The sequence below is a fragment of the Falco naumanni genome, chromosome 12, assembly GCF_017639655.2.
Source record: "Falco naumanni isolate bFalNau1 chromosome 12, bFalNau1.pat, whole genome shotgun sequence".
NCBI lineage: Eukaryota > Metazoa > Chordata > Aves > Falconiformes > Falconidae > Falco > Falco naumanni.
The window spans coordinates 4,435,752-4,462,957 of record NC_054065.1 but is presented as its reverse complement, the minus strand read 5'-3'; the positions used below and the strand labels follow the sequence as shown (position 1 = coordinate 4,462,957).

The 27,206-nt window shown below is 47.3% G+C and overlaps 1 protein-coding gene across 1 annotated transcript in view; it reads right to left on the bottom strand.

Annotated features, from left to right (window-relative positions):
- The window catches only part of REL (REL proto-oncogene, NF-kB subunit), a 32,353-nt gene extending 6,190 nt beyond the window's left edge, over nt 1-26,163 (bottom strand). Inside the window, exons 1-5 of the mRNA XM_040611435.1 lie at nt 25,995-26,163; nt 20,893-21,035; nt 17,419-17,567; nt 13,046-13,137; nt 2,372-2,512 (exon numbers count right to left, since the gene is read on the bottom strand). Of these exons, the coding sequence (XP_040467369.1) occupies nt 2,372-2,512; nt 13,046-13,137; nt 17,419-17,567; nt 20,893-21,035; nt 25,995-26,001 (532 nt within the window). The 5' untranslated portion in view covers nt 26,002-26,163. The remainder of the gene's footprint in view (nt 1-2,371; nt 2,513-13,045; nt 13,138-17,418; nt 17,568-20,892; nt 21,036-25,994) is intronic.
- Between the last annotated feature and the right edge of the window lie 1,043 nt (nt 26,164-27,206).

Sequence of the window (27,206 nt, the reverse complement as noted above, 5' to 3'; positions counted from 1 at the left end):
GAAGCGGGTGCTACAGCCTCTTTACTACATGCCACATGCCATTTGATTTGCTGAATGAATCAGAAACTTTGAAGGCAGGGGAAACAAAACAAACCCAGAAACAGCACAGGATCATATGACTGACAGTATCATCGTGCGATTTTCACAGGAAGGGTAAATTAAGAATGGCAAGGAGAAGCCTAATTTTACCTTTGTTTCACTTCTGTGTGCTTTGAATGGCACTTGGCGTCCTTTTAACAGGTTTTGGGGAAGGTCTAGGCTGGACTTCCATCATTCGTTTTTTAGACAAAGAATTCAGAAGTGGAAATAGAGAGACACAGATGTCAGCAGGCTTGGATGCTCCGCTCTGCTGTCAGCCCCGGTGCCAGGCAGGACCGCGGAGTGGGACCCCAGCCTCAGCAGGAGATGTTCCCTGTGGCCCCTCTCGCATCTCTCCCCCCACGCACGCCCTCCCCTCCCCGTCGCCTGTCTCCTGCTCAATTCCTGTTCCTCACTCCCCAATAGCACATCCCTGGTAACAAATCCCTAGAAAAATGAGCTGCCTGCCAAAAACCACATCGCTTTCAACACCAGCAGAACAACATATTCTCCCTAACCTCATCTCTCAGAAACAGTAAGCTGCTTTATCTGACTCTTCCCAAGAGTTTTCAGCGCAGTAAGATACTCAACTTGGGAAATTTCCCTTCAAAACCAGTTAACAGTACAGGCAAAGGAAAACAGAAGCTGCCTGTAATACTGAATTTTATACACTTGCAGTTGTCTGTGTGTTATTCTTATCTGTTTCTACTATCCAAAGCAGGTCAAGACTATGAAAATATTACAAAGGGAAAAAAATATTAGATTTAAAATGTGCAAGCTGATTTTCAGAAAAGCTCTGCATACCTTTTTGCCCCCGATCTGAACAGATCTGCAAAAGCTCAAAATCTAACAGCCTAGGATTTCCAAAGCCTAGTGTACTGCACAATTTTATGTTATCTAAAGTTACAACCTGACCTTACCCCAGTTCGGTACGACAGAGCAGGTTCGGAGAGGCTAACATTTTAAAAAGAAATTCAGATCCGAAACTGCCGTCCCAAACAAGAGCAGCATAACGTTCACAATTTGTGGTTGCAGTTACGCACCGTTTTATTTACACCGCTGCTACACTATAGGTGTCTAAAATCCTCCACATAACGTATCAGAAGCTGCCCACATACACCCACACCAAAAAACCAAGCTTTCCCCACCACACAGCTATCTGTCACTTCAGCAGCTTAGCAAAGACTGACGTCAATCAACATAGACAAGTAATCATGATTTGGCACATTTCTAAATAGCATCCGAGGCGTAGCTGCAAATCTCATACATCAATTTTATGTCATCCCCAAGTACTTCAGTACTACGAGGGTTCTCAATAACACAATGCACACAGTCCCAGCTTCTAGATAATGCTCTAAAATATACTCTAAAAATACCAAAACCACCCGAGTCCATATTCAACACTTTCATAGTGGTTAGGCCCACATCAACTTTATAAACGCAGACCTCGCTTTATTCAATAGTTTCTGCTAAAGTAATGACTTCAATACTTAGCATGGAAACACTTTCACTGCAGAAGTAAAAAACACTGCCACAAAGTTTTCAAGGATTAAAAGTTCTTCTGCTATTCTGCTCAGGGAGAGAAGTCCAGCACACGCTGAGGGCTAAAATCCTCAGCAGCCATCACCTGCCAAAGCCATACAGAAGTCCAGTTTTGCGGAATGTGGAAAATAGTGCCGAGACGGGGGGTTTCACGTACTTCTGCACCCTCCCAGAGCATGGTCAAACGTTCCCCCATTCCCTGACTACACACTGAAAACAACAGCCGGCCGGGATACAAAAGGGGTACAGGCAAGCGTTAAGACAGTTTCCCACTGGGATAATTCTCTGTCTCGAGCCCTGTTCCAGAGCCCTCGCAAGGCAAAGGCAAGGCTCCTTGTAGGTGTAACAGGCTTCGGAGGACAGCCTTGGGCAGCAGATCGCTCTTACAGCCGCCCATCTTGCTACCCTTTACCTGAATCCCTCAGCACATCAGGAGCAGGCCTTTCCCTGCAGTCATTGCTGTGATATATGAACGAGGGCTGAAAAAACCCCGGTGTGCGAGTCCACAGATGCGATGGACAATTCTTACTCTGGTTGGCCAATGCTTCACCCTGGGATCATCCTTTGAGTATGTGCTCACTGACTTGCCACGCATTAGACATGCATCTGCAAGTCCCAAGCCACAGAAGTGACCCAGAAGACTGGCACAGAGCTCAGGAACTGACCTGGCATTTTTCATCCCAAGGAAAAGAAAAAACAAAAAAACAAAAAAACAAAAAACAAACCCACAATTGACCGAATAGGTACTTACTGTTGTCATAGATCGGGTTGGAAATCAAAGGAGGAAGAGCTAACGTGTAGTTGCCGTGTTCGTCAGGGAGGAAAGCTTGGAAGCAGAGGCGGACGACATTGAGATCATACTCGTCGATGTTGTGCAGCTGTTCTTCAGGCACTGAACAGCAGAAGGAAAGACAAGACTAAGGATTAGTCATCAAAACCAGCAGCAGTTCTTTGACAAACCGGGGACGAATCTCCACCGGTGGAAGCAAAGGCATTGCCAAGCCAGGCGAAACGTGCCCCTGGTCCCTGCTGGCTCTGCAGGGGCTGCCTGAGTAAATTCCCTGTACACAACAAATGATAGAGAAGCCGTTAATGCTTCCCCTTCATCAAACAAGGCTGAACTGTCCTAGTTCTGCAGCTGTTTCTGGCGTCTGGTTTCCTCACCGTGCCTGCCGGACCAGTTTCATACATCTAGAGTTTAAAAGTCGTTCCCTGGATGTGTTTCTCTCTTGTTTGTGCACGATAAAATTTACAACATTAATGCTGCTGCCGAAGAGAAATATTTCGGTACGAAGATGTCCTAGGACCTAGCCGAACATTTTCCATGGCAGTGAAAGACTTGCGCTACATGGTACCGTTATTTCTCTCTAGAAACTGAGGCCGAAAAATAATCAGAAGGCAGTTCTTGGGGCAAGGACAAAGCTGAAACAACAGAAACCATCCCCAGCCCCACCACCACCCTACCTGCATCGCTTCTGTACCTTTGAGAACAGCGCTCAGTGGCGTCACTATGGAACGATTTCGTAATACAAGCAGCGAAGCCTTGCTGGAAAGGACCCGTTTCCTTACGTATTCCTCCCGGTGTAAAACACAGGAAACGCAGAACCCGAGATCAGCATTTCCGTTGTGTTTGCTCTTATTTTAATTTCAAGACACGGGACCTGGGATCCCATCACTGAACGTTTCAGGTCCCCCTTGCTTAATGGGCGACTCTGGGAAAAGCAGCCCTCTCTGAACGTGATGTGTTCCTTCGAGGTCTGACATTAAACTGTTACGCTGACATTCAACGCTAGCAAAATGAGGAACTGATTTAATTCCATGGCTCTCTTTTCCAAAATCGTTCAAAGCAGCAGCTCAGCATAGTTCAGCTACTCCTTGCAACTGCCTACAGCAAACGTGGCAAGTCAACAGATCACAACCTCTCGAGTTCAGTCCTTCCCCTGCCCTTTCAGAGGCCTCTTGCAAGAACACGAGATTAAACGTGGCTGCAATGAGAAGTCTGGGGATCCCACTGTACTGATTAGATTGCAATACTCTGACCTTTAACGTTTATCACCAGGTTGGTCTCCACCCTGCCGTGAGTGAGATTCCACAATGCCCACTTGAAAGATTTCTTCCTTTTGCCTTTTGATCGTGTGAAATAACAAATGCACTGAGCTCAGAGTACTTTCCACTGGCATTTTTAGTCTTTCTTGTGCTCTGAATATCTCAGTTTCTCCTGGTCTCTCCTGCAGCGAGAACTCCAGTCACCGCTCCCTTTTACAAGCCCATGATCTGCAATATTTCAAGCAAATACACCAGCAAGTACAAAACCAAGCAGCAACTACGTATGTAGCTTCAGAAATGGTGGGGCCCAGGGCAGTCCTGCCAGCCAGCGCTTTGCAGGTTGGTGGCTGGCTGTATTACCAGGTACACAAAGTTTTATGATTTAATGCACTTCATTAGTTGACCTGCTAACTTAATAAAACAGGATCTTTGGAAAACAGGTTTGGAACAGACGGCTCTTCAGCCTCACTCAGATTTGGCAGGCTCCACAGCCCAACTGCCTCTTGATACGGCCTGATCTGAGGAATAAAAAAAGAAAAGTGCATTCTGTAGATTGCGCCTTGCAGAAGGGATAACCAGGAGGGCACTGCCACCTTGCTCCCAGCAGCTCAGGTGAGTCTAATCCATGCTGGCATCACAGCCAGCAAATCAAATTCAATTCAATTGAGCACAGAGATGAAATACTTTTGTCTAAGCCAGCTCCCTGTAGGCAGAAGCCAAGCACAAAATGTGGATTTGGCTTTTGATTCTGAACGAGAAGCGAGGACTGTGGTTGTGCAAGTCTCTCTCTCACATGGTACAGCAGCACCAGCCCTGCGCCACACTTTCCACAGGCGCAGCAGCCTCTTTCTCAGAAACAAATAATAGCAGACTTACAGCTTGAAAGCACTCTATAAATACATACTAGATACGGAGGAAATTAGTAATGCTAATGTTCAAATAACATCATTTCCTACGCTACAAACTTTTGCAAATTCCCAATAAATCTGTTTAACCAACCTGACACAGGAAAGATGTGGTGTGCCAATAATTGCAAAGAACAGACTTGTGGCGTACAGCTCATTGGATTACAGCAAAAAACACTGCTCCTGCTTTGCATGTTCTTATAAATGATTTAATACAATTTTTAAAAATCTGTAGTTTGAAAGAGGAAGTGTTCAGTCAAGAGCGATTCCTCTTGGGCTATTTTTAACTAGATGAGAAGAACGTAACAGCAAGAAAGGAGAACAAGACAGCTGCAACTCCCATCTTGTGATGACATACTTAAAAAAATACGAGGCAAGATTCCATGTTCATATACAGAAGCGCACAGCTTTCATCAATTTCAAAACATATTTAATTCCCACCTAAAAGACAATCATCCAAACAAAATAAAATGTTGTTATTTTTAACAAACGTCTCATTCTGCTCCCTCTGAAGTCAATTTGAGAGCAGCCACTAAGTGGAATGGATGCTGACCTGAAGAATATTAAAAGCAAACAAAAACGAGGCAGACAAACACACTGACTAATGCCTGGAGTATGGCCGTACGGAGGATGGTCGTGTCAGTCAGTGTTACTTCACCAACTTCTCTACAGAAGGACAACAGACAGGGTTAAACCTGACAAACCTGAAGTTATTAAAGTTAAGAAATGCTGTTGAAGATTTTGGGAACGGTAAGTCCCGGAGAAGAGAAGCAGGCACTCACTCCATCAGCCTGTGCAAACTCTGCACCAGCAGCCCTACCGAAACCAGTGACATTACACACGTGAAGCAAAAACGTCGCACAAGGCAGAGTGTTGGGAGCAGATACGGTAAAAAAAGGCTCGAACCCGACACGAATAAAAGGAAGAGGTACCCTGGGTTTGGCAGGAGTCCAGCTTCCTCTTCTGACTGCTTCTCGCTGTGTGGTACTACACCTTACCGTCTCCCTAGGAGTCCAACCAACAATCTCTGCTTGTCCCTGCGATGGCCCAATCTAATAAAAAACTAGCCTTGCCCTGGCAGAAGTTCATTGTCCATAGTTATCTGTGCAAACAGGAGTAGATGAAGGAATGCTAGTAAGTGGAGCTCCTTTACAAGGAGGAGAGCTTTTAAAAGTAACACTTAGCAACTCAAAGCACAAAAAAAAAAACCAAACAACTATTTTCAAGAAGAATTAAAATTCTAAGGTAAATACGGGGCATGATGCCAAAAGCCCCTTAAAAACACCACGGGCACAATGGTAAAAGAAAACTAACCAAGACTCTGGCAACAGGATTTTAAAAGCGGTACCTAGAGTTGGACCTGGGGAGTATCAGCTGTTTGCCCTGAAAGGGGCTACGATGACTAGCAAATCCTTTCTTTGTAAATCCGTGTAGAACTCTTCTGAAAGAAACGCCAATGCTCCAACTGAAAAAAAGAATGACCTTTGAAATAATTCTCTAATCCATTATCCGTTAACATGGGAAGAGACCGACACTGTCCCAGTGTGGGCAGAGAAACACCCCCCCCCAAGCTACACTGTGAACTCCTTCCATCCCCAGCAGCTCACACCACGCAGGCACTGGGCTCGGCTCCGTCTCAGATGTTTCTGTCACTGAAGCCCAGAGATGCCCTGCTGGGTTTCTGCCAAATCAGAGAACTTCTGGGATTTTCTTCTGTAACACAAAACTGGGGACTTCCTGGGTCCAGCCCACCAACGTGCAATTCCAACTCGGCACAAAGTTCAAGATGCAGATAATATCAAGCCTCCTCTTTGTTCCTATTTATTTATTTCTCATGTTTTTTACTATTTTAACAGTCTTCAACAGCCAGAAAGGCCAATAAAATACCATTCATCTGTCAAATTTTACTGGGGGATTAAGGGCTCTGAAGTTTACTCATAAGGTGATGCTACAGGGAAAGTGAAAGTTTATTCTGAACACTGAAGAGAAATGATGAAGTGTTTGTATTTTTTCACTGATAACACGATACCCGATTAAATCGCAGATTCCTCACGTACAGCCCTCCACCCAGCTTCTAGACCGATGATGTCAGAAACTTCTGGAGTGGGTGGAGTTGGAGGTACTTTAGCATCTAAACTTAACCTGCACGGAAACTTCCAGGGCAAATGATGTGGTGTGACACATTCAGAGAGGACTCTGCTGAAAACACCAGCTTCCCCTGCAAAGGGACATCTTGTGACCTTCCCTCCTCAGCCAGGGGCTGCGGGGGGAACGCTAGACCTCAAACAAAGAGAATGACCTCCCACAGACACTTCACCACTGAGACCGCTCGGGAACACACATCATTAATAATCACGATGAGCTGTATTCTGCCTTTTCTCTTACGCAGATGATGAGGTTTAATTTGGGGATAGGCTGGATGCTCAGTGTCATTTAAGCGATGACACAGAGCTGGTCTGCCTCGAGCGTTTTGCTCCTGGAGCACAAAGATCCCCCCCTTAGCCCCGGCACGACTGAGGGGTCTAACTGGGTCTGCGCCAGAGGTCCTTCTGTGAAAGGCTGGCTCTGCCCGCCCTTCCGTGGCCAGCACTGCTCTTACGCCGGGCCTGGCGCTCACGTGGTGAATCAGACCAAGGAACCGGCCTGGCTCACCACGAACCTGCCAGAAGAAAAGAGGAAACTGTTTGTTTTCAGGCAGCCTGTTCCCACGACCGCTAGCCCTGGTGCACGGGGCAGGGTGGAAGCAGGCACACGCAGAGCGAGGGAGGGCTGCCCCTTCCAGCGCCGCTCCCCGTTTAGGCCGGGATCAACCCGGCAGGGAAACGGGGTCCGAGCCAAAGGTTCCTCCCCGTGTAGCGCCTGGGAGGTGCATTTTGCATCCCGTTTATGCCCCCCAGCCCACGGCCTCGCCGCAGCGGCGGTTGCGTGGCCGCAGGGCAGCTAGCCTTAGGAAGGACCCGCAGCACGTACTAAACTGCTGTCACCGAGCGGTGACTGCTGCCACCGAACGCCACGCAGCCAGAAAGGACCTAGTTCGACGCTACAGCAGCTGTTCCTAAGGGAACTACAAACCATACAGGTACAAAGGAAGGAGCAGATGCGCTGCTATGCTATTTGTCCCTTGCTGTCAAAAGCAGAATATTGTGCTCGCTCTGTAGCTGGGCTCCAGCACCTGGACACAGTGCTGGATGACAGGCCAGGCTGTTCAGCTACACAGCCAGAGGCAAAAATACCGTCTACTAGCACCTGCTGAGAGGTAGAAGCTGGGAACAAGGGGAAGGAAAGGGCCATGGCAGCATGTTTCTTCTGCCAATACACCCATGCCTGCTTTATACCTCTGTGATCCACAAAGAGGTAAGTTCCAACCGATTCTGCAGAAGAAAGAAACATCTGCACATACCTATACACAGAACATGCATCAGTGACTATCAATAATTTTTAAAAAAAGCACTCTGAGGGCTGATTAATGCAAAAGCCTGTAAAACTCAGATGCTAACTTCCAGTGACCAAATGCCTAAACTACCATGGTTGTGTTTCCCTGCTTTACCAAGAAAAGAAACGCAGGGAAGATGAACGGCCTGACCTCATACAAAAGCCAAGGGAAGAACTGGGAATACAAATTCAAACATTTGAAACTCAGTCCTTTTTTTGTCTAGGCAATGTTACTCTTGAATCTGGATTCTTTTCCCAAGTTCAGTCTGAAAAATGTAAAATCGGAACAGATTTAAGCAGATCTATCCATCAGCCTCTGCACATTTCTAGCACGTTTTTAGCAGTTTGTTTACAGTACAGGAAAGAAAAAAGCGCAGCATTTTTCGCATCTCTACTTGGCAACGTTCCTTTTCATTTTTATTTGAAAAGGGGCTGTCCTTTAGGTTAACATTCACATTTCAGCATAAACAGCAAGAAGCATTTGCATGAGGTACAAAAGAGGCTTTCCAAAAGTAAAAACTAACATCACCTTACAATCAGGACATTTAGCTTTCCACACGTGGATTTGCTCTGTGCTTCTCAAAAAGCTGGCAGCTCTCGCTTTTTTCAATCTCTCACAAGATTTTAGCTGGGGGTGGTACTGTTACACATTTGTTTTAATTTAAGGACAGAAGTGCAACATCCCAGGCATTCATTACAGGGATGCTTTCCACTTCAAGCTATTCCCAGCTCCCAAATTCTTGCTAAGAGTCTTCATTTGGTTCATAATATTTTGTTTATTTGCTCACATAATCACGGCCCACCAAGCCCCCCAACAATGCAGGGGCTGTCCTGCGGCGACCGGCCGGACAGAGGGATCCCGGTGACCGCGGCTGGCGTGGGCGAGTGGCGTCAGAGGGGGGGGGGGGGGTCTCGGGAGCGCAGCCGTGCCAGGGCCAGCACGGGAAGCTGTGGGGAGGGTGACCGCGCGTGGGCAGGAAGCGAGTGTGACTGGTGTGGGGACGAGCCCGGGCGCAGCGCGGGGGCGTGCAGGGGTGGCGTGGAGACTGTGACGAGTGCGAAGCCGACGTGGGGTCAGCTGCTCGCGGGCGGAAAGGGGAAACGGCAAAGGAAAGACTGCGGAGGCAAACGGAGCAGAATTAGTTGTGGGGTACAGGGGCGAGCCTGCAAGTGAATTAAATGCTTATTAGCAAGAGCAATTACAAAGGAACAGGAACCTGAAGCGTATGTCAAGCTCCAGGGGAAGCCTATTCGTGCCCTCTCGTCTAACTGCCTGAAATCTGGCCACCCTCCAGGGCTCTCACTCCAAGACAAGCCTAGGGTTTTCATGCTGCCATCCATTCACCTAGAAAAAGCTTAGTCCTCTGTAATACCATACCAAGTATAGTTTCCCCCTAAATTTAAAGAACACATTTAGGGCTTTTCCTCATCGATAATTAACTTGAGTTGTTATTAACTCAATTGTTGTCTCTATGTCAAGTCACACCCACCCACAAAAAGCTCTTAACTGAAGACTGGCTCTTCTTTTAATTTGAGTTGGCTGTACATCAGACAGTACATGGGAAGACAAGGATATGGCACAACTCAACAGCTACTAAAAGAAAACAAACACCCTAGAAAGCAGACATGGACCAGCTCCGCTTGAGGAGTAACTCCGCTCCTTCGATGCTGCGCTATTTATATCATCATCGTGCCAAGGAGCCCTAGTTACACCCACCGCACACCACTTCCCTGGCATGCTCAGGGATGAGACAAGAGAGATTTCTAGAGTTGTTTAGCTTATTAATGGACAAAAATATATGGGACGCACCTCATGAACGCAACGGATTACAAACATATCCAGGGATGGTGTGGGAACAGCAATTCTCTCTCAAACAAGGCTAACGCAAGAGGAGCGACCCAAGCGCAAGGCATCTGTCTTCATCCTAGCGAACGCGCACGGTCCGTACAGCCTGTACTGAACTTGGCAAAGGATAAACACTGCCAGCTAATAGTGGGGAATTCTCGGTGAAACAGCCTTACAGGTACGCTTGCAGCATGACTCATGCAGACAGCTCCAACCAGGCACACGACATGGCCTGCAAACACCGACTCCTGATCATCCAGGCGTTCAGAGGCAGACATCAGTTGCTTCAACAGGATAGGCAAGAGTGCTGGAGAAAATCTTCAAACCCACACACCTCAACCAAGCAACTTCCTACTGCTGCCAATTATGTCCCTTACTCGGTACGTGTCCGTATTGTACGCTGGAAGACGCGGCGGAGGGATGACAGCCCCAGAGAATCTGCGTTATGGGCTCGCTCTCCCTTTGCCATCCCAGTTGCCTGTGGTACCTGTACTTCCCTGGAAGACGATGGCCCCTTTACACAAGGAACTTTGGAACACGACTTCACGGCCCCACGCCTTGCTGTTACTTCATCCCTTACTGCCAAGTAACACATACGCTGGCAGGCTGGAGGCGTTTTGCATCTGTTCATAGGGTCAATACTGAACCTCTGCCCCAAAAGGAGACTCGGGACAGGGACTATCTGACTGTTCCAGATGAAGGTGGGAAAGAAAAAGTAAAACCAACCATCACACAAACACCCTGAAGGCTAGTTTTCAGCTCCATGAGATTTCTTTTATGACGGTCACACAAGAAATGAGTAACACTAACTCGCAACCTGCTTAGAGGATGCACTTAACTCCGAAATGTCTCCAAATAAAACAGCCAGATGCCTTTCTGAAGGCACGTAAATCAAGCACAATGCAGGACGGGTACGACACAGCCTGTGCAATCCTGGAGAACGTAATGATACTCTTCTGACCTTAAAAAACAAACTGAATCCATGCAAGAAACTCCCAATCTTATCAAGCAGCGAACATTACGGTGACTGCTGCTAATGCAACCCTCTTTTGATCAACTAAGTACACCCGTAAAAATATTTCTGTCACCAATCCTGTTTTATTAGACCTTGGTCCTACGCTTTTCTGGGCTCTACCTAGCGTGGGACTGCCCTGGAGCAGCTGGAGGCCATTCTGAAGCAGCTCTGCTTTGTGCTGACATGCTACCAAGTGCCGAAAGGCAATTACGCAGGCTGGGGATTGCCAGCGGCCCCTTCTCGGCACAGCCCCTGCCCAGAGCGGGGTGCTGCCCTGTGTGTCACCCACGCCAGGCTCTCCCCTGCTGCCAGGGCAGGGCTGTCATCTCCTCCGCTGCTGGACTGGTGGAAAGCAGCCCGGGATCTGCCCTGATGCTCCAAGCACAACCTGCCGTAATTGCCCAAAAACGGGTAATGAATTTGGAGTTACGCGCCAACCATTGTAAAAATCTGCTGCCAAATTATTTCAGTTAAACACTGCTTCACTACTACACCCAGCAGTGCTAGGAACAGAGCTAGCTATGTGGCCTCTAAAGTTTCTTTGGTAAAACCCATGCACAAACAGGGATTTTATCACATTCCTTTACTGCACAACATCAAGAGAAAATGTCAACGTGTTATTTATGGAGTAAAAGAAAGCCAAGAGGGCTGAACAGAAAAATTCCCCTTTTTATCTGAAATCCAGGTAGAGCTGGCTGAGGCAAGGTAACAATTCAAACACTTCAACTGTTTAAATTGTGGTGATGGGCTAAATTTGTGTAAAAACAGATGCCATTGTGCGCATCCATTACCAGAACAACTGTTGAGATGGACCATTAAGACCATCAGCCTGACTCCAAATGGCTGTTCTAAAATTAAGAGAAGTATCTAAACAGTTTCTCATCCTGTAATAAGCTCAACATGCTTCTTTTTGTCCCAATTCAGGGACATGTGTTTTGAAGCCAGCCAGAAATCCAGCTTTAGACTCTCCAAGAAGGGTCTTACCTGAATTTAGCAAGACCTCTGTGGGTATTAAAAAAAGTATTTGGAAAATCTCCAAGCTCTTGCCACACTTAAGCAAATACATGACTGCATTCATAATGCTTAGCTAATAGTTCAGGGGTGTTTATGCCTTTCATCTAATTCCCCCCAGCTGCACCTGCATGATGGAAGTGCTGGTCCGGCTCCAGTCGGCCCTACAATTTGCTGCATGCTCCCCACCTGTGCTGTGCATTGAACTGTGCAATTATGTGGCTGGGAGATTAATTGGTTTAGCAAGTTGATCTGGGGGGGGGGGGGTGTTGGGTTGGGGGTGTTTTTTGTTTGATCAGGAATTTTTTTGGTTGGTGGGTTTGGGTTGGTTGGTTTTTGGGGATTTTTTTGTTGTTTTTGGTTTTGTGGGTTTTTTTTTTTTTTTTTTAAAGTTGGGTTTCCATTGGTACAACTTGCTGAGTCCATTCACCACGTAGCCAGGCAGCCTCTGCACCCGGTGCGAGGGAAGTAGTCTGGGCGCACGACTGGGGATGGAGGGCAGAGCAGGACGGCTGCGAGCAGCCCCCGGATCAGCTGTTGTACAACACCACAGCCCACGGGCAGGCCCGCACAGGCGCGGTTCTGTGTGTAGCAGCACAACCTGCCTCAGACCCGCACTGCTGCGGGCTTCCCATGCGCCTGCACCCGCTCCCGGGCTACAAAATCAAGTCGGGGGGCAGCTCCCCAAACTGCCTGGCTGGGGTCACAGACACCAGTATCACAAGAGGAGATGGGACGGTGGCAAGCTAGATTTGTATCTGGTGAAGTTGTGGCAGAGTTACGCCAATTCAGTCTTTCATGCTCATAGCTGCCAAAACTAGGGAATCCAATTCCTGAGATACTTGTGGAAGTTTCTGGGGAAGGTTTCTGCCACTATCCCATCACTTCTGTCCAGAAAGCTTCCCCGGAAACTTCCCTGGAAGCAGCAATTCACATTGCTGCTGGAGATTTAAAAAAAAAAAAAGGGGGGGCAACTATCCAAATAGATTCATGTGATGACAGTGAGGAAAGACTAGGAGGGAAACAGAACAGAAAGACAGTTTCCAAAAAAAAAAAAAAAAAATATCGGGGAGGGGGGGGGGGAGGGGGGAGTCTATCACAAAAGCAAAGGCAGGACAAAGCACAACCCCACCACCACCCTGCAAAGTGAGCCAGCTAATTTCTACTCACCATTGAAAGGGTTAATCTTCTTTGAGATTCGTGAAGAAATTGATTCCTTCAAGTCTTTCTTCTTCACACACTGAATGCCCAAATTCTGAAAACTGAAGCACATGTGGCAGCATTTCAGCAACTAATAAAAATCTTCAGTGTAGAATATTAAATAAATTATTTGACCTCGACTAGTGTGATAACATACTGTGTGAGGAAAAAAAAAGCAGCTTGTTTTGATAAGGATGTAAAAACTGAAAAGGAGAGATGCTGCTTTTTCCAAAATAAGAGCGGAAACAGAAGTGAAAAATACCAAAATAATATTCTAAAGAATTTATATTCTTTATTAAGAATATGTATTTTTATATTAAAAATTGTTATTCTGCAGTAAACCTACAGAGATGAAAAATTAAATAATCTTGGGTGATCTGAAGTGACGATTATTTTTGTTATCAATAAACTTGCTGATTTGTATCAGTTAAGGATTTGCTTTCCTGCTTTTATCAGGGAGTGTAAGTTTCAAACATTATTGTAAAGGTTCTTTGAAACTAGTCAAAACAGGTTTTTAGATCTCACATAGTTAGGAAGAGTTCTGAAGAGCTGCAGCTCCTCTTTATTTGCATAAAAGTGCAGGTCACCCTGATGCAGGAGGTGGGGGGAGTCCCAGGCGAGCTGACTCCTTCCCACATGGAAAAACCATGACATCATCAAAGCTGAGTGGATGTAAAGCAGGAAGTAAAAAAATAAAAAAAATAAATAAAAACCCCCACATTTCATGATGTTACAATAAGCTCAGAAGATAGGTCATGCCAGCAGGCATCTTTCTCCAGAAGTACCAGCTATTTCCCTTCCTTTGAAACACCACAGATATTCTGGGCTTTGGCTATGCCAAAAAAACACCTCCATGCACCCAAAGTCCTGCCAACTCCCTTGAAAGCTGCTCCACGTTTCCCTGCTGTGAACAACTATCCTAGCAGGATGTTAAGTTTAATTTCCTTGAATTCCCTTGCCTGCGCCCCACATGCTCTCTTCAGAGGTTCCCAGATCCCCTGCAGTCAGGCTCCACTTCCCGAACCTTTATTCGCGAGAGGAATGTGCAAGCTTCCTTTAGAAACTGAACATGATACAGCGACCTAGAGGAAAGTAAAACGCAGCAGCATCTCACAATTCACTAAAGCACTTTGGCTTCATGTTGTGGCTACTGGCATGCCAGATTGGTACGGCACCTCCGCAACCAATCCTATTTCTACCTTCTCGGGGAGGCAGTACTTTTTTTTTTTTAGGGCTTGATGACAGCACATATTACTTTTTTTCCCCCCCAGAACACCCACTCTATTCCACAGGCTCAGTGTGAAGCGTGCTTCAAAGCCCATGAGCCAGCCCTGTCCCGCGTTCCATCCCCAACCCACTGCAGGTCACCAGTACGCAGCAGGCGCGCACGGAGTGACAGCACTGCCCATCCTGGGGCCGGACAGCCGCTGCCGCACACCCTTCAGCCACGGGGAACGAAGCCTCTTGGGGACAGAAACCAGGCATTCGAACAGCCTGTAATTCTCAGGTTATAAATGTTTTCTAAAACACACGCTCACAGCGAAAGTGTCTATTTAACTGTCGCTGAACAGAGGGTCAGACCAGAGGAGGAACTGTCGAGAACCTCCGCAGGGCTGCGGGGTTTCACACCAGCGCTGGCTGACAGGAAGCAAGCACGATAACGAGAAGGGAGAGGGAGAAGTAGGAAGAGAGAGGAAAAAAAAAGAAAACATTTTAAAAAAACCTATGATATCATCCACATCAAGAGATAGCAAGCTAGGAAGTAAGAATCTGAGTATACAGGCAGTCACACAAGCTCCAACGTTCATACTTTCACCTTGATGCTGTGGCCAGGGAGGGCTCTGATCAAGTTTAGGCAGCAGGACAAAGATCATCACAGCACAAGCAGAACAAAACACTTTGTTCAACCAGAACCACATGGAGAACTTTAAACAAGCAGAAAGCAGAATCATTACTCAGACCAGCCCAAAAGCTGGGATTAATAATCCCATTTCTGCAGGGAAAAAAAATAAAATTGGATTGTTGCTCCAATTTGGGATGCTCAGCAAGACTAAACAGCTGGAACCACTACCAAGAGAGGACATCTCCTGCTCACTAGTATTGTATGAGGCTTTTCTCCAACATGGACTTGAAGAGAAGAATGCAAAGACTGAGTCACCAGCCACAAAAAGGAAAATGACTTTAAACATCCAGATCCAATTATGGATCATACTGTTCTTTCATCTTAAAGCAACCAATGATTTGTTAAAAATATGAGTGCACCGATGCTGGAAACATTTCAAAGAGAATGTTTTGAGCCTCCTCCCATCAGGATCTCCAGTGCCAAGCTCAATTGAAGCTTGCAGTTTCACATTATCAGTAAACTGAAAGTAGCCCACTTATTATTTTGTAAGAAACAGAGAGGCTTACAACCTACCGATACCGAGAAGAATTCATGGATATAGCAAACAATCACGAGCGCCTCTGAGTGAAACAGAGACACAGCATTATGTCAAAGAACAGGACTTGATGCACACATACAACAGAGATGAAATCAAACTTTGCAAATAAGTATTTGCAAAGCATCCCAGTGCTTTTTGGCATTACAGCCTGCACATCCATTTGACAGGCGCGCCTTGTGCTTACAGGCTTAACCTTGTGCAACAAAACGCCAAGAGGAAAAGCAATCACCAGTGTCCTCCTGCATCTGGTGCATGTAACACGTCACCAGAAAAGGTGTTAAGCAATCGAGCTTTCTGCTTCGGATCAGGAGGCGCAGAGCCGAGAGCGGGAAGTGGGATGGGCTCGAAGGGCCAGCATCCTTTGACCGTGGGTAAGGAACTGGAGAAGACAAAGGAGAAGCTGGTGAATGGACAGTCAGAGGAAGGTGCAAGGTTTCGGATATTTGCAACTGCCTTTTAGAGACCAGGTGAAGGGGAACTCTATTTGCAGGGAAGCTGATGAGAGAGAAATTAAAACAATCAAGACAGAAGGTAGAGTGCCTGCAGGGACAGCCCTACCTTTCTGGAGAGGTATGACAGTGGGGAAAATGTTATAGGAAATACTGTATTTACTAATCCTTTTCTACCATTCCGCAGTTAGGACTGCATTGTAAACAGAGCTAAAACCAATAAACTAATAGAATTCTTAGCATCTGTAACAGCAAAAGGCAGTACAGTCAACACGCTACGTGCCACCTGAATACACTGCAGCGCATTCATGATCACTCCAGCCCGGGCTGTACGTTGAAGCATTTCCTCTATTACAACTGTTTATTTCACCATCAGGCAATCATCATCTTCAAACAGACTGTCTTCAGTTCTCTCCTTTAATAGTCTCCTACTGACTAAACCCACATAAACGTGCAGTAATTTCACCAACGCGAACAGAATCACATCAGCCCCAGAACACTGCGCAGGAGCTACTTATACACTGAAATATTTACCTCCCAGCTCTGTTAGGTTTACCCCAAAGCAACAGACTACTTCCAAATTTACATCGCAAACTGAGAGCCACAAACAGCTTGTCTATTTTGACTTCTCTCTGGCAATAATCCCTCTATGTTTGTTGCAGTTTACTCTGCAACAAAGACTTGGTAAATTTGCAGGAAACGCCAGCGAATACAACTGCGTTTTAGATATTCTTAACATGCCTCTGAAGAGCACCAAGAAACAAATCTTAAAACTCATAATCATGAGTTTTCCTTCCTGCATCCACCAGTAGATCCTTCCCCGGTGTGCTTGCTCTGCAGCGCTGGGCCTGAGCAGGATCGGTGGTTTTACTCAGAAGAACCCCAGCCCAAAGAGCAACGCCAGTGACACTGACCAACATGTTTCTAGATGTGTCACAACCACTACCTTCTAAATGATGTGATGCTCAGTCAGTACAAACTTTCTCTGCCAGTTTCCAGAAAGTCCAAATACCATTCCCCATGGGAGATGCGAACCTCCCTAACCACTGTGAAGTGCTAATTCTAATGTTGTCGTTACCCATTCTATTGTTTGACATTTTCACATGTAGGAGAGAGTCATGCTCCAGAGTGAGCAGAGTTAAGGAACCAGACCAAAAAAAAAAAAAAAGCAAACAAGTGGGAGAAAGGAAAAGGAGACAGACAGTGGGAGAACAAAGAAAGGAAAGAAGAGGATGCCAGGAAAAGAACAGGACCAAAGATGAACATGTGAAGTATTTAAAAAGAAGGAAATACTTCAAAGAGAAGCTGTTCTCTCTGAGAGATGGATTAGTAAACTTAGGCAAAGACAGCATACTAACTACTCTTTTTTTAATTGCTAGTTCGAGTTTTAAAACATAAGATTAGCAAATCACTTGCATAATTAATCAAACTCCCAAGCAACACCATTACTCACGACAGGACTCGCCGTTCTGGCCCAAACTCCGCTTCGTAGTAGCCGTCCCTGCAGTCTTTTCCCACCAGGTCATGAGGGTGTGGCTTGTAGGGTTCATTCTTCGTTACCAGCGTAGTTCTTATTTTGACTTTTCCAAAATAGTTCAGAATCTACCAAAAAACGTGAGATAATTTCTAGATTTTAGATATCAGGGCTAGTAAAGTCCCTGTATGTAACAGAAAATAAATTTCATGTTAAAATAGTCTATAGGAGAAACACCGCTCTATGATCTGAAAGGTCTTTTCCAACCTGAACAATTCTATGATCCTGTAAGAGCCAGGACCATTCAGAAGTTTTGTTCATTCCATTTCAGTTCTGTTCATTTGACACTAAAAAACCAACTCTTTGGCCAAATACTTGAAAAGTGAAAATTTTTTTCAAAAGCATCTCTCAGCTCTTTCAGAAAATAAAACCAACATACTCTGCCTGCTAGTTCTGCTAAAGCAGCTGGTTATTTGTAATGATAAAATGTTGCTGGTGCAAGAATTCAACATTCAACCCGTTCACTTCTCTTCAACTACCCTACTGCAAGAATGGCTCTAAAGAATGTTTTTGCATTTTTATTTTTGTTGGGTGGTTGGGGTTTTTGGTTGGGTTTTTTTTTCCCTGGGGCTGGAGATCTATAGCTTCACCATGTTACCAGGGCTTTTTGCACGAGTTGAATTCATCCCTGTGCAAAAGGCCAGATGTAACACAGATGCTCAAACCTAAGAGTAAAACAGCCTGTAATACCCTAAGACCAAACGTAACAGGACATATTTCATTATTATACCTAGCCTTAGCATGAAAGATGCAAGATTCTACGTTGGTGACCACATACAAATGCTTACTGAAGGAGAGGTCTAGCTCCAAAGATCTTAGGAAAAAAAAATCCTAAAGCCTCAGGGACAAGGATGTTATCTGTGCATGGAACACCACGAAGTAGTGAAAGAGGATCTTAATAAACATAGTATGACACAATCCCCTATGAAGTCTTTATTTCCCCCCCATTTTTTTCTTTTTAGTTAATTCTCAGATGAACATTCAGTCTTATATTCAAGCAGAGTGGCACCAAGTTCTCAAGCTCCAAGAGCCTTCACAGCAGTCATCAGCCTAATTCAATACATGTTTCTCAGGTGCATAAAAGTCTTCCCTTCTGCTGACGGCTACTGGTGAAGTCACCAAGGGTTGTGTGGGCGAGTGTAGAAGAAAAAAAAAAAAAGAAAAAACACAGTTTGGCCTAAATTGTTTGAAGCGTAACAACTTGAAAGCAAATGCAAGACTTGCTCAGGCACACGTTTGTGCAGAGGCGTGTTCTCCTCCTCCGCTTCCCCCGCCCTATAACTAACTGTTCCTCTCCTCCTCCTGCCATTTCTTTCCTCCTCCTGAGATGCCAAGGATCCACCATCCATCCTTTTGAGCCGACACCTCTGACCTTTGACTTGACCTGTGCTCTTCCAGCTTCCACCAGCTGTTAGCTGCTTCTGTCTCCTGCTTGGCTTCTTTCTTGGCCTTCATACAAGCCACCGTTACTTTTTACCCTTAAAATAAAACTTCCACTCCTACTTCACCTTCATCTATTACATCATTTCTCCCTCATTTCACACCCAGCCCCTTGAACTGGAAGCCCAATCTAGCCACTTGTGATTCTCCAGTTCCTCCTTGATGTTCTTCATCACAACCACAGTGCAAAATTTAATCTCTTCCTGGCCTCTCTGTTCTCATCCTCATTGATGTTTCCATCTCTAGAGGGGACTCCCCTAGCACCTAATCAGCACTCAGGCCTCCTACGGACTTCAGGGAGGCAGGAATTCACCTAGAAATCACCTGCTATCAGTAACAATCAGCTCTGTCATCAACAGTCACCTTTAAAAAAGCACAAACCTTGCCAGGATTGCACGGTCACCTGCCCACGTCCCACCTTCCCTTTGGGTTCTGGCTGGCCTTGGCCTTCATGTGCAGCAGAGCCCAGGCTAAGAGGAATCAGGGGCTTATACCTGCCGTTCAGCTTGTGCCCTGCACAGCCTCAGGCAGAGTCTGTGAGAGCATTTACTCTTGCCAGCAGCCTACGTAGTTCCTTGTTCAATCGGTAGAGTGCTGAAAAAAAGCAGAGTCTGGCAAGATCTCCATTTCCTGCATTCCTTACGCAAATCTGGCACTGTGATAGTCAAGGGGGGACCTTCTTGCTTGCTTCTTCCCTTAGCCATTCTGGCTTCAGGGCTAGACCAGCTTCCACTGTTGCTTTATGCAGGAGCCACTCACCGCTGCTTAACACATGACTGCCAATACTACCTTTCCCAAGCTCTACCTCTTCTTAAAGAACTTTTACGCCTCGGGCTAAAACCTCTTATTTTTCAGATCTCACGTCCTGCATGCCTGTTCTTTCTCTGCTGTGATTCCAGAGACTCCAAGTTTGGCTTCACTTTTTTTTTTTTTTATTCATACTGGCACACAGCACAAACAGATACACAACTTCTGCTCCTGGGCACCATAACGTGCATCAAGATGCCAAGTACTCTTAACTTCCATCTGTATTTGAGCTTTCTCTTCTAACCTCACCTCTGAAAGATTTTCTCCAAATTGCAAGAGATCAAGGAAACACCAGCGACTTCAACCTCAAATAGAAGACCAGAAATTCTTCTCCCTTTACCCTACCTGTCTAGGGTCCCTGACACATTCCTTTGTCCCACATATGAAAGCTACTGCTAAAGTGCTTCCACTCCACCTCTGCCATCTGCATCTTTGCCCCTGCTCTGATCGCAGCTGCCAGTGCTACCCCGAACCCCTTCATTCTGGGTTTCCCAACCAATCCATAATGCAACCACCCAACTCTTCTTCATTGCAGGTGCTCTGACCACATAATTCCCCTTTCTCAGCTCGTTTTTAAATTCTGTATCCCCTTCTGACTTCACACACTTCATGGTAGTTTCTTTTGCAGAGCCTAATCGCCAAATCGCTGGCTGCAAGTCACTTTCTTACTTTGCTCACTCGTACAAAGTGCCTTCTTTCATGTTGCGCCCAGCAGCTTTTCAAAGCCTTTTCAAATTTTGTACGCAAACTCCTTCAAAGCTCTCCCAAAATTCATGCTGCAGTCCAAATAGCAAAACCAAACCCAAGTCACATAACTAAGAAACCAGAACAAATACGCACACAGAAAAAGCTAATAATGAATGGTTCCCAGGCAATGAGTAACTTCATCAAGTTCCCTCTCTACCAGTACTTTGTTAACTACCTCTACGCCTTCTCCCCTTTTTTTGTAAATTTGAAACAAAATCTTTTAATGACTAGGAGCAAGGAACTCTTTTTCCACTCTGTTGCAACTACATTTGCACGCCAAGGAAAGAATAACAGAACATAAAATGAACAGCGTTTTATTTACTGCACCGAGCCCAACACATTGCTGCAGCGCAACGTTAATGTGGGCAATGGTAATTCACAGATAAAAGCGGTATTTACCTGTATGGAAGGGAACGTCTTGTTGTTTTCAGTACTGCGTTCTCCCGGAATGCTGCCTGCCGATCTTCCCTCACATTTGTATCTGAAACGCATGCCCCTTTGCCTGGGTTGTTCAAATATTTCAATGTAGGGCTCAGGGCCACCTTGGAAACAAAGCAAAACATTTCCAGTGTTAGGACACAGTAGAGCTTCAAAAGCAGCAGAAGATGTAAGAACTGGAATATCCAGAGTCTTAGACTGACACGACCATCATTCCACTCTGTTTACCTTCTCAGACAATCCACTCTTCATGTACACGCACACAGTGACAGTGCGGGGAGAGGGGAGAGAAGAGATTTAAATGAAGCCTCCAGGTATCAATGCCACGGAAGTAATTAGCAAAGGATGCCCTCCCCTCCACCTCACCTACAACTTCGCTTCTGTTAGCCATCAGAGAATACGTGTCTGATGAAAGTAGCTTTTAAACAACAGAAAAATCACTGGTTTGAGAGAATGTTTAATATCTTTAATTATAATACACTATTACAAATTGCTGAGTACAGGTACCATCAAATGCATGTACTCTTCAATGCCCTCTGAAAGCGAAGATGTTTCCTCAGAATCGATCGATTTAGTCCCTACCATAATGAAGCAGAAACTATGCAAATTACACAAAAACCCCACCCTACTGGGTTGAATACTACCACTGTGGGCTCAGAAAATACCTGATTGCTGGTACTGAATTCTATACATCTCGAGCTGCCCACCTCCCACAGGGCTTGCTTCTAGTTGCAGTATCTCCCCAGACAACGAAACCTCAATAAAAGCTACTGGGCAGTTGTCAAAAAGAGGTCTTCTGGAAACACGACTGATAAACAAGAACAAGAGACAGCAGAACTCTTAAATGGGGGGGAGGTTTAGAAAGACATTAACTTGGCAAGAGCGTAAGTACTCTTCAAGCGGTATTTTATTGCCATGCAGTAACAAGCTGTTTAATATATCTCACCGAGAACATCAAACAGGATAGTCAATCAAACAGTGACAACAGTGGGATGGCATGTGAAAAACAAATAACACAGGGTAAGTAAATATTGTAAAAGTTGAATCATCATGGCGCTGCACGATCAGAAGAACGTAGCTTATGGAAATGTCTACTGAGCTCTCTGTCATCTTCATATAATAGCATCCTACTCAAGCAAGGCTGAGCATCACAAACAAACATGACAGGCAACATCCTGTGGCACGGCACTGAAAAAAGTGCTTGGACTTCAACATAACAAGCAAAATAGTTATTAAATATATTGAAAGTGCTAAAAGGGTAAAAGATCCCCTACTTCCTTTTGCCCAAGGTCTACACAGCGTATGAGTCCATAGTGTATGAGTTTTGGCAAAGAGGTGCGGACTCCCATCTGAGCTCCATAATAAAAGCTTCTCTTTTGTTGCACCTACAGTCATTTAGGAATACCTGCCAACACAAAGCTTGAACTTTATGCCCGGGACTTGTTGATCGCAAAGTATTTCCAGTGCTGCAACAGTTCATGCTCAAAGACAGAAAAATATTACAACCCAGAAGATAATTAAAAGAAGAGAAGGGATGGAAGGAACATCTCCAAGAAGTCACCCTGGTCTGACCTGAATGCACATTTTACTTATAACACACCTACAGACAACTGTGCAACGGCAGTACGTGAAAGCAGCTCTTACTCTGCAATTGTCTTCAACAGCACGTGCCTTTTGAAAACCCAAATGCCTTTTAAAATGGCACAATACATTTCAACTCCAGGCTGTATTTGGTGCCAAACACTTGAGAACTATGGTTTAGGACTCTCTATATTCCTTTCTAACAATTCATCAAGATACAATATCTAAACCAATCGCCTCCCATCAAGTAGATTTTAAATAGTTTTCTGAAAGCAGACAGCAAGCTGTGACATTAAACACACATTAGCCACTCACTACTCTAGGTTTGGTCACTTACAAGGACGGTCCCTTTTCTAGACACTTCCCAGATCTTGCCTAACCCTCCTTCAGGTAAGCTTTGCATTTTTTTCTCTGAAAAATAAGCAAGTCCAGCAAAAGGGAGGCATCGATAACAAAAAAGCCTAGAAATGACTTAAAACTGGTTTCAAAGAGAGCCAAAGTCTGAGCCAAGCTCAGACACCAGTGTACAGCTATTTTTCACACTTAAATCTACTTATGCTACTGTATTTCTCAGCACAGTCCAGTGGATCAGACAACAGAGGGCCTCTGCCAGCAGTGAGGAGTGACCACTGCCTATCAGCCAGCATCCCGTGCCCATCACACAATCGAGGAGAGCAAAGAACCTCACCCTTCTGTTCCTACGTAACATGGTACACCACAAATACGGACACATATCCACGTACTGAATTAAAAATCTATTTTAGAAGTTATAATGACAAAATTGCAGCAAAGTGCCTACTAATCATCTTACTTTAGAGATGCACATGCTTACATAGCTGCTAACCAGACGCACAGTACACCCACATACATGACGTATTTGTGAAAACTAGCTAGAACCTCGCTGGTCAAAACTACAACAGAACACTGTCACTGCAAGTCTTTTGACTCTCTCTACTTTAACCAACAATCTCCCTTCATGCTCTACTAAGACTTCCCTAAAAGGGCTTTCTTCTCACCTATGAAGAGCACTTTATTTTAAAGCTCTGGGCTCAGTGATCTTTACAGGGCTGTGGTTGAAACAAATGTCATTGAAGGCAAACCCACCGCTTAACAGCAGGTGTGTTTGTGGGAAAGTAAAGCTCAATGATGCGGTGGCCTCCAGAGATTAAACATTAAGCTTCGTTTTATCTCCGTTCTCTCTCACTCTACTTAAGAATCACGTCGTCATCTCTACCGTGATTATCCGTGTCGTCACGTTTTGTGTGGAGAGGAAACACATTAAAGCATGCGTGCGAGGCAGGGGCAGTGGCAGCGCCCTGCAGCGAAGCAGAGGTCTGTTCGGCATTCCCTCTTTCCATACATCAGCGATGCGCTTGTGAAGCGGCAGGGCTTCACCATTTCACAATCTGCTCTCCCACTAACAGACTCTGTTCGTTCCCACACAGTTGCTAACGACCAGCCCTTTTCAGGGCTCGCTGCGTTTGCCAAGCAAATACCAGCTGTATCAAAAAACAAACTCTTTTGCTAATTCCGGGAGAGGGACGCATGGCTAGTCCTGTCACCTACCTGCCCGCAGCAACTGGGGAAAAGCATTCCAAACAGAAGAAAAGCAAAAATCTAGCTAATCCTTCATCTAAGTGCTTAAGAGTTTAATTTACATTTGTAATTAGTTATAATTACTTATACACATGCTAGCAACAGAAACACTGTGCTACGTATTACAACTTGCCTCTTATTCTTTTTGTTATAAAATGGTTTCTTCCTCCCCGTGCCCTGAATACCACAGTAAATAATTTAAAAGGGAATATCGGAGATCCAGCGTCCCAATCACACACACAAGGAAAACAGGCAAAAGCAGTAACAGCTCCGAGAGTGCAGCCAACTTATTCAGGAGTTAAAGGTCGGTTTACTCCCATCTGGTTTGAGCAAGATGAAAAAGAAGAAGCCCAAAACCTCAACGCTTCCATCAGACCTCTCCACAGTGAGAAACCTGGGCCAGCGTAAAGCTTAAGAGCGCCTGTGCCATGAGGAAGCGTGACACGCTGCCACCAAGCCCAGCCAGCGGGACCGAGGGCTCCTACTCTCTGCCTCGCTCCTTCGCCCAGAGGAAGCAGGCTCGGGAGAGACCACGCCACTGTCAGTCGCTTGCACAACCAGAACAGACTCCCCGGCCACGGGCGCCTGTGCAAGCCAAGCAGCTGCGCGTCCTTGGGGCAGATGTGAAAGTGTCCCCCGAAACCCTGTGCCCGGGGTGACTGCAGCCCGGCGCAGGCGGGAGGAGTGTCACCCTTCAGCTTGGCTGTCACTGCAGGTCACTGGTGACCCTACAGCCGCTTCGGAAAGCCAGAGCGGGCAGCGCACACGCTTCTAACCGGCCAGAACACCTCGGGCAGGAGGAGATGATGGTGGAAGATTTGTTATAGCACAGTCCAGCTCAGTCTAAAATAACTGAAAGCATAAACGCGTTTTTATTTGAGAACGCAGTCAGCTAGCTAGGAGCCCGAAAACTGCACGGCTCCTACCGAGACTAAAAACCGCTCAGGAACTTCCTCTTTGCTGTCGTGTTACATTGCAGAACAGCAACCGGGGGGGGGGGGGGGGGGGGGGGAGGAAAAAAAAAAAACACAACCAAAAAAACGCAACTACAGAAGCTTGCTAGTACCAGGAAGTTATGAACTTCCCCTACTGAAAAATTCCTTATCTGGTTCCTGATTACACTAAAAACATATTAAAGACGCCCAGGAGAAAAGAAAAAAAAAAAAAAAAAGCAACAAAACGCGCCCTATCTCCTGCTGAGGTTTTGCCGTGCTCGAACAAAACGTAACCTTTCAAAGGTGCCGCCGTACAGCGGCGGCTGGTTTCTCCCCAGTTGCGGGCACCCCCCCAGCAGCTGTGCCCGCTCCCGCCGCGCCAGCCCCGCACAGCCCCGCCTCAGCTGCGGGGCAGGTTCGGCTTTTTAAACGCTACAGAAGGTCCCCGCGAGCCGCCTCCGCACGGCTGGCAGCCCCCGACTCGCCCATCGCTCAGTTTTAGCCCAGAGAAACTTCTCGGTGCCCCGTGGCGGCAGCGCGGGCCCTGGCCCTGCCCGGGGGCGCTGGTGCCGGCCCCCCCCGGCGGCTCCGTCGCGGCCCAAACGCGACAACGACGCAATTAAGGCCGAAGGGCCCGTTCCGGAGGGCGCCGGGCCCCGCCTGCCCGTGAGGCGGCCGGCAGCGCTGCCACCCCCCGCGCTCCTCCTCACCCCGCGGCTGCAGCGCCCCGGGGCCGGGGAGAGGCGCAGCGCCCCCCGCGCCAGGGCCGGCGCCAGCCCGCCTTCCCCCCGCAGCGGGCAGCGCTTCTGCCGCCACCGGGCTTCCGCACGGGGCCGGCCGGGGGGCTCGGCTGCCCGCACCGCGCCGATGGGGCGGCGGGGCCGCTCGCCCCGCACCGCGCACACACACGCCCCAGACACCCCCCCTGTCCCGTCCCGCCCCGCCACTCACCGGCCATGCTGACAGCTCGGCGCAGCCGCTCTGGCCCACTGCCGCCGCGGGGCTCCCGCCCGGGCCCCGCACAGCTCACTTGCCGGCGGAGGGAGGGACAAACAGCCGGGCCCGACTCCCGCCCCGGCTGCTGCGCTGCCGCGCCCCGCACGCCGCCCTTTTCAGGGGGAAAGTCCCGGCGGGCGGAGGAGCGCCCTATCCGCCCCCCGCCCCCGCCCGCCCCGCCCGCGGGGCCGAGCCCCCACGACGGGCCGCCCCCGGGCAGCGCCGAGCCTCCGGGCAGCGCCGAGCGCCCGGGCAGGGCGGCGGGGCCGAGTGCCCCTGCAGGGCCGAGCTCCCGTCAGCGGGGCCGAGATCCCCCCCAGCGCCCAGCGGGGCCGAGCCCCCAGGCCGGGGAGGCGGAGTGGAGCCGGGCAGGCCCCGTCCCGCCGCGGGGAAGGGCCGCCCGCCGGCCCCCTCCCTTCCCTCGGCGGTGGGCCACCGCGGGGGCGCTCCGAGCCGCTTCCTGCGAGCGGCTGGGCCAGCCCGTAGCCCTCACCCTCCCCTGCAGCAGCTAGGAGCCCCCGCACCCCTCACCCCCAACACCCCGCTTCCCCTCTCCCCGAACCTCTCCGCACCGAGCTCCCTCGTTATCCATGTTTTTCCCCGCTGCACACACAGCCAGCGATAACAGAACCACGCGTACTAGGAATTAAACTGATACCGAAGGGAAGGGAAAATTAATCCGCAGCACGCTGATTAAGTCGCAACGGTCAACTGAAAATCTACCCAACCTTCAGAGCGCTACTGCAGATCCAAATCCGAAACATCCCAGCCCGGCCCTGACCCAGCTTGGGCAGGCGAAGGGGTCGGACACATGGGAACAGCCCCCAGACCCACGGCTGGACAGGGTGGAGGGGTCAGCAGCAAACGGGCATGTCCAAGGGGATTCAAAACACTGTAAAAAGGGGAACACCAAGCCCACACCTAGTTGTGGTACAAGGCTGCATTTAATCAGCAAGATTTACTTTTTTCCCCCTTAAATCTTTACTTCAGGTATGCAATACACTGTCGCGTGAAAATGCAGTTAAATGAATTAGTATTGAAAAGGAAACATTACTAAAATAACAAGAAAAGCCCCCAAAGGCACTCAAGCAAAGTGCATAACTGGTAGTTTTTCTACTTTTCCTCATTATCCTTTCTGAAAGCAAAGCTTAACAGGATGTATAGAAA